This window comes from Rhopalosiphum maidis, chromosome 3 (genome assembly GCF_003676215.2).
Source record: "Rhopalosiphum maidis isolate BTI-1 chromosome 3, ASM367621v3, whole genome shotgun sequence".
Classification (NCBI taxonomy): Eukaryota; Metazoa; Arthropoda; class Insecta; order Hemiptera; family Aphididae; genus Rhopalosiphum; species Rhopalosiphum maidis.
In genome coordinates this window covers 50,019,774-50,027,625 of record NC_040879.1, presented here as the reverse complement: position 1 = coordinate 50,027,625, position 7,852 = coordinate 50,019,774, and the positions used below count along the sequence as shown (strand labels likewise).

Below are 7,852 nucleotides of genomic sequence, written 5' to 3'. Positions count from 1 at the left end.
TGACATTTTTGTTACTGTTTTAACTACACCAGCGTTTCTCAAACTAAGGGTCGCAAGTCGATTTTTTAACTATATTTTTATAGGTTCTAAGATATTAATTTTATTTTATACTGTATAAGCATAAACTATATAAATTCTAAGTTGCTATTATCGACCATAGCGGGAAATAAATATACTTTTTCGCATATACACCTCATTGTTAAAAATACATTTGTAAAATTACATTAGGTATAAACCCATAAATTTAATAGTATAAAGTAATAAAATAATATTATATTTTTAGGAATACTAATTTATACTGTAAAAGTGAAACCATGCGGGTCGCGACAGATTTCCAAGATAAATTTGGATTGTGATCTTAAAACGATTAAGAACCACTGAAGTAGACAATAAACAGATTAGTGATTAGTGATTACCTACCCATAAATATATTCCATTAGTGTTTGGGAAGCGGAACTGCAGAAGTGCTAATCTGTGTTTGTGATGGCATTTATATTATATGTTGCCGGTAGAGGGAGCAGTCGAGGTAGCTTATATAAATAGCTGTCGGAAGATGTCTCGCCATCATTGTGTAGACTTCTTTTAGAATACTCGTGTGAACGTCTTTCTTGACACCCGTCTATCGCTCTAGATATTTTTATTTTGTTTTAACGGTTTGTCCTAATTTTTTCGTACACCACCATGAAATCGATAGTAGTACTAGCATTAATTATAATTTCATTGATGTTCGATGTGGCTGTGAACTCAAGCCTCGACGAAGAAGTGAATGAGGTGATGGAAGGTATGATCTTATATGAAGTTTCTTATTTCATAATTTATTAGAATTTATTGCTATTATTATTCGTCTTATTACTATTAATAATTTATTATAAATGAAAAGATGTTATTGCATTTTAGGTATTATTTTACACTCATTATTATTGTTATTATTATAATGATTTTTGCTTTTAAATTTATTTCTATTACAACTGTGATCCTTACAATTTGTTTTGTAAAATAGTTTACATATTTTAATAAAAGTTAATAATAATAGTAATACTACAGAGGAATAACTTGAGCATTATTTAAAACTATGTGATTAAATCTTTAATTCCTAATTATTTTTCAGTTAATATTTAAATATTATTTTGTATTAATAAATTATAAAGAACTTACCTAATTTAATTTATAAAGGCAAATTATATTTGTCACTCATGTTAATAATTTAAATAAATTAAATTAATAAATAGATATATTAAAAAACAAAATAAAATAGACCAAATATTAGATATTTAAATTTTCGCAATAGTTTTCCACAGGCACGTTATGTAAAGTAAGTTTTATTAATAAACTCCAGTCTATATAATAATAGGGAAATAAGGTAAAATTATTTACATTTTATGAACATATTTTTTTTTTTTTAACATTTTTTCGTATTCAAATAATTATTTATATAGTTTTTTTATTTTTAGTAATTAATTTATAAATTAATCGAAATTATAAATAATATGGTAACTGACATTGTGTAACCTTGTGTAAAAAATATTTTTCCTTAATTTATGATTAGAAATAAAAATATAAGACAGTAAGGAAAGCCAAAATATATTTAATAAATTATAATTTTTTTCTGGCATAATAATAATCGTTAAGTGTCATAATTTATCTTATGAGTTATGACTTATTCGAAAAATAATATTTATAATAGTTTAAACTATCAGGCAATGTACCGTCTACATTGTAATTTAATATTAATTTATTTATTTTTACGATAATGAATTTAATTTTTAGGAAAGGTAAAAATATTAATAAGTATAACTAACATAAGTACAATAACAATAGTAATGACTAAAAATACATTATTATAGTATAATTATTATTATTATTGCACCAATGCACGTTCTTTAGTTTTTCTATTTTAACCACGGTTTGAGATTAAATGATTGTGTGTCGGCATTTCGAGTAGAAAAAAACTTTGCTTATAAAAATTTAGTATCCTTTAACGCGATCTAGCGGTAATATTGATAATCGGATAATATAGTACTTAAATAGTGCTTTACTTTGAATGTTTACTATGATTTATTATTATATCATATTTTTTATATTTTATTTTATAGAATAAAACATCAAATAGGTACCTACATCATCCTTATCCAATATTTATTATTGTATGCCTAAATAAACTCATGATTTTTTAATTATTGATTTTTACACTCGTTGATATTTCAGTATTACACAAAATTATTATTCTTAATATTCTTATACATTTGTAATCGCTCAATTATCCAACAAATTGCAATCTACGTAGGTAGTACAGTTGTCGAGCTTATTATTTTGGTGTTAGTTGTACCCAACTTGTATTTACTATTTAGTAAATGTCCAATTAAATTTAATAAGAATTAATTTGTTAGATTCACTTACAATTACCTATGTCTTATGTATGAACAATGGTAATGGTATATGTTAACTACCTATACACAACAATTCAGTGGCGGCTCGTGCTAAGGCAAGCGATGGTGCGGCCGCATTCCTTAAGTACATTTTAAAATAAAATTATATTCTCAATAATTATACTTCTTAGAGTAATTAAATAGGAATTTTGATGGTCTATAATTCTTTCATACGGGTTATAATATTATCGTTATTATCGTGTTATTTTTATATTGAGACGGGCCGCATTGGCAGCGGCAGCGACAGGACTATAATAGTATAATATTATTTTAGTGCGATAATATTCTCATGGCACATTTTCGACGAGCCATATGCGACCTATGCGCCATTTGTATGGCGCGACGAGCATAAGCGCAATTTGTGGACGTCAATGACGGGTGTCCAGGCGACGCGGTGGGAATAGTCTTATAGTATATAATAGTATTATATACTATAATATACATTGGCGTGCGTAGACTTTACTTTCCGGTCGAGTCTGGAAGAATTAGTGCCCCAATACTGGAACAGTGCCCCTAATTTTTTTTGACACATTAACATACTAGGTACATACATTCTAATTGTAATAATTGTAAATTAAAAACTGTATAATATGTATATACCTATACAACATTAATGTGCTAGACATAGATACTTGTATATTTTGGAAGTTAAAAATGAAATTACTTATTAATTAATATATACCTATAATGCATGTTTTTATATGTAACTATACATATAAACTTAGTAGGTAATATATAAATGTGTAATTATGTAATAATTGATAAAAGCATTTTCCTATTTCCCATAGGCCATTGTATATACTATAGAGTATAGACTCTTTAGTACTCCTTTAGTCATACTAGGTACATATTTTGAAATTTAGTGCACAATGTTTTAGTCACATAAATAAATCAATAAAAATTATGTAGTAGTACACAAATATTTTTATTTTATTTCACTATTACGACAAATACAATTTTCATGTTCTACACGAATATAATGATAGAGTTAAATATAATACATACAAATTTGAAATTTTACTATGACCCTAAAAAGATTCCGGTCGAGCTGGGGTTCGTACGGCTCGCCCCGTGTGTACACCTATTGCCTATGATAATATAATATAATATTATATTATAGTGCGTGATCATATTCTCGTCAAAGTTTTTGGCGGCGACCTGCGATTTTGTATTTACAGCTCAACGAGTTCGATACTCACGTCAAATTTCAATAATAGTTGAAAAAATTCTGACTGACATCAACGATTGTGAAGTATTGTTATCCATATCAGCGATATTAGCGATATTGTTCACATCATATTATTTTGATTATTATTACCTTTTCGAGATATTTATTTTATTTACAATTTGTTCTTCAAAGTGGATTTTAGTTTGTACGTGACGCGTGATGGGATATAGAGCTCTGCCCCTTCAAAACAAATTTTATCGCACTACCGTATCAAACTACCACGAATAATTGAATTATTGAAAATATGAGATTAGAATTAATAATGTGTACCATTTCTTCTCGTAATAATTATTATTTACCTATACTATAGGAGTGATTGTTTATTTTTTAAAACATATTTTATCGAGTTTGATTTTTTTTTTTTTAAACAACCCTTACCCACTATAAACCACAAATCTACTAATTTCAACAATGTTTTATGTGTTACAGTTCCTCCGGGTATTCAAGGGAAATGTCCGTCGCAGAGTGGATACTCGGAGTATTACCAAGTAACTGTCATGACATCGAATACATCACTGGTTAGCGGCTGTGCTTATATACAATTCAACATTGTCAACAGTAAGAGACAATCGTTTAGCTTGTGGCTCAGCAAATTACCACGCACCGGGAAACGTTGCCAGGAGCATAGTATGTGTAATAAATTAATATTATTTTTAATTTTAGTACCTAAAATTCAGGATTCATCGCTGCACCCACGACTCTAAGAAGCTATTCCAGTTTATTAGCAGTATTTACATGTATAATGGATGTATATTAATTCAATTATTTGTTTTATATTTTTTACTATCTATTTTATATTTGACGTGCACTAAAACTATATTGTCTAAGCAAGACAATTTATCCACATACCTACCAGTAAAAAATATTATATTAATATAATGTTAGTATGTTTTTACATTTAACAACATTTACTATTATCCTTGATCGATTATCTATCATAAAAACAGAATTAATAATAATACAATTTTTTTTATACATTTCTAGAAATATATAAATCTTTGTTATAAATATTAAACATTTCATACATTTTTATATACAAGATGATTTGCAAAATTTAAAGTTTAAACTGAAATGAGAATATTGAATTTGTTTTATTTATCGAATAAAAATATTATCTTTAATGTTTTTAAATAGCTATAATTACAACTTATGAGGAAGAGTGTGATACATTTTCAAGTTTTTTGACCTGGTAAAATTGTCCTTATCGATATTCATAAAGAAGCAACAAATTAATTTTAAACTATTTTAATTGCAGTAATAATGACTAAAAAAAATGAATCTTGTATTTAGTTTTCAAGCTTTTTTAACCAAACAAATAAAATTACAAAATAAAATTTTTATTGAAATTTGTGGAAAAAATTAAGTAAAATAAGAAATGTTTATAAAAAGTTCAAAAAGACAAAATAATTTTAAAGAAAATGTTATGATGCCTAGAAATTTTTAATATAAACAATGTTATTAAACATATAATAAAAGTTTCAAGTATCTACACTTATTCGATATGAATTTCAACAAAATAAGATCATTTATTTTGTTAAAAACTGTTTTCACATAAATATTTCTATTTTATATTCTGAGTGGAACAATAAATGTATTTTTATAATTATGTGTTTTTTGTGTGTGTATGTGTATAAGGTATATGACAGGTAGTTGAAAAATTCTTTGATAGAAAACTTTAAGGGTAGTTTCTGATAGCAAATTGGAACTAGTTTGTACTTTTTAAAAATTAATTTGTTTTTTTAGTGTTATTCAAAAATAAATACCTAATTGAGGATGGCTTAAATTTTCACGAAATGTTCATAATGATCTATTTCTCTCTCTATTCTATGTTTAATAACACTATTTTTTCTTAAATGATTTATTTTATTTTATTATGATTCAAAGACGAGTATACACAAATGCTCGACATATTCACCAATTTACCAAAAGTTTATATAATAATTTTTAAAATAATTTTACTTTTTTCGAGTTATTTGTATAATAGAAATTTGAAATTCTCGTTTTATTTCTGAAAATGACGATTAAAAATGTTTTGCGAAATCCTTAAAAATTTAATTCGAGATTACAAATAATTTGTCCTGATAACTAATAAGTTGTAAAAAAAATTTTAAAATACCTATATACAATTAATTTTTAAAAAACATTTGAAGTTCAAGTTTGGACGTAACTACAATTTATTTAAATTTTAAACTATAAATAATAATATTTATTATTTTGTTAATATTTAAAAACATGCGTGGAGACTCACTCATTAGTGATGAGTCATCGCTAAGTATTATAGTGTACAAACATGATTTAAGAATAACACATCATACCACATTCATCAAACTCATGTATTTGTTCTGTTGATCGCATAGACTATACAGACATGGAACATTACCATTTTAACTGTCTGTTAAAACCACCTTCGCCGTCAGATGACGCCCACAAGGGACGTGTGTACGTAAGGCTATACGGCCCAGCCACCAAAACTCCTGGCAAAGTAAATGTCAAATGTGCCGTAAGTGTCTAATGTATTTATATTACTTATATTATTACGCCAACAATTGATTTTGTCCATTGGTGGATCTGAAAAAATATTTTAATTTGTTATTAAATTAACTTATGATCAGTCATTTCATTTTTTCAATACCATGGAATCTATTTAAACATCTTTTCAAATGTATTACTACATTACTATTATTATCATACCTAGTATATTCACAACTTACTCTATCTTAAAAATAGTGACCTTAGGCCACGAGCTTCAGTGCAAAGTTATGACCAATGGATGTAGTTTACCCGCATCGAGTGTCTCACTGGAGTGTTTATTTATAATTCTAACAACCACCTCGCAAGCATTTTGCTAAGATTAACGCGATAAAGTAATTTTTCGTCCGTGGCTGCTTGCTGAAAATTAATCTAATAACGAAAACTTTATTTATTGATGTGGTCAGCTCGAACAAGTATAAAATAAATCGCCGCCTGAGATTTCTCTTATACGAGACAGAGTATAACTTAATTTAGACTCAGTGAAAATGTAATATTTTATTAGCTTTATTAATAATTTATTTGTGTATATTTATATTCTTGACGGTAAAATAATCTAAACATATTTACAAATAATAAATAATATTAGTAATTTTGTATTTTGAAATTAGTACTTTTATTATTAATGTAGTATTTAACTTTGAATTATATATACTATTGTATGCTGTGGTCCATCAAGAAATTTGATTTCAATTATTATTGTAATTATTCGTAAATTGTTTCCATATTAACTGTATTTATTCATATCAGCATTCTGTAGCTATTTATGTAGCTGTTTCATGATTATTTTTATTTTTTTTTTAAACGTTTCATATAATTTGTATAATAATACATTTCAAAATGTGTGAAGTTATTTAAAACATATAAACAAAACTTGTTATAATTTTGAGCTGACCACTGAATATTAGCCTCTTCGATCAGGGATATGTGCTTTTTTCTAATTTGAGTTTTCTCTCGAATATTATTAAATCAATTAATTTTGTTTTTGTTTCTCTCGTTCTCTTATACCGCAGATGTACGAGAATGTAAAAGGAAATGCGACGATGTTTCGAATGGCGATAAGTAGTAACGTCAAATGTGACGGCTTATCTGAATTGCTATTTGACTCAAAACCAGTGATGCCTGAATCAAACAACGGGTCAATTTTGCTGAGATTAAATAGATATCGTTATAATAAGCATCGCATATAACATTTCATATAAATTATATAACAATGTATGTACATATTAAATATATTTTGCATTACTTTGTGTACTACGTAACTTCCTGCTTTCATTTTTTTTACACAATTTTTAAAATATTTATTGAAATATGACTTTTAAGTTCGTCAATCGTGAAAGTCTCTTGATACGATGCAACAAAATCTATTAACTGATAATCTGGGAAAATGAATCTGTGACAATTTTTAAGTTCATCAGAAGTGACAAATTCACTATTGTTTTAAAGGTTTTAACTGATAATGTAGAAGTATCTAAACGATCACTGAAGTAAGTAAAAATGTGTTGAATTGCGTCATGACAAATGGGTTTAAAAGACTATCAGACACATACTAATTATGATTTTTTTTTCTGATTCGCAACATTTATTCTTTTAACTCAATTTTATGTAAGTTAATTATTTGCATTTAATCCTCTGTATTTGAATAAAATAATTGTTTTTAGTAATTCCT

The 7,852-nt window shown here is 26.5% G+C and overlaps 1 protein-coding gene across 1 annotated transcript; it reads left to right on the top strand.

Moving 5' to 3' along the window:
- Positions 1–604: 604 nt before the first annotated feature.
- On the top strand, positions 605–7,373 carry LOC113557969. The gene is made up of 4 exons (XM_026963506.1): positions 605–781; positions 4,084–4,281; positions 6,012–6,154; positions 7,197–7,373. Exons 1-4 carry the CDS (start codon positions 682–684, stop codon positions 7,371–7,373), a joined length of 618 nt encoding a protein of 205 aa, XP_026819307.1. The 5' UTR covers positions 605–681.
- The last annotated feature ends 479 nt before the right edge of the window (positions 7,374–7,852 follow it).

What these genes read in the sequence shown, in the direction of transcription:
- LOC113557969 (XM_026963506.1), top strand. Translation starts at nt 682, where the DNA reads ATGAAATCGATAGTAGTACTAGCATTAATTATAATTTCATTGATGTTC. An exon ending in AGTGAATGAGGTGATGGAAG is followed by an intron (nt 782 to 4,083) that starts GTATGATCTTAT and finishes TATGTGTTACAG; the next exon opens with TTCCTCCGGGTATTCAAGGG. An exon ending in AAGTAAATGTCAAATGTGCC is followed by an intron (nt 6,155 to 7,196) that starts GTAAGTGTCTAA and finishes CTTATACCGCAG; the next exon opens with ATGTACGAGAATGTAAAAGG.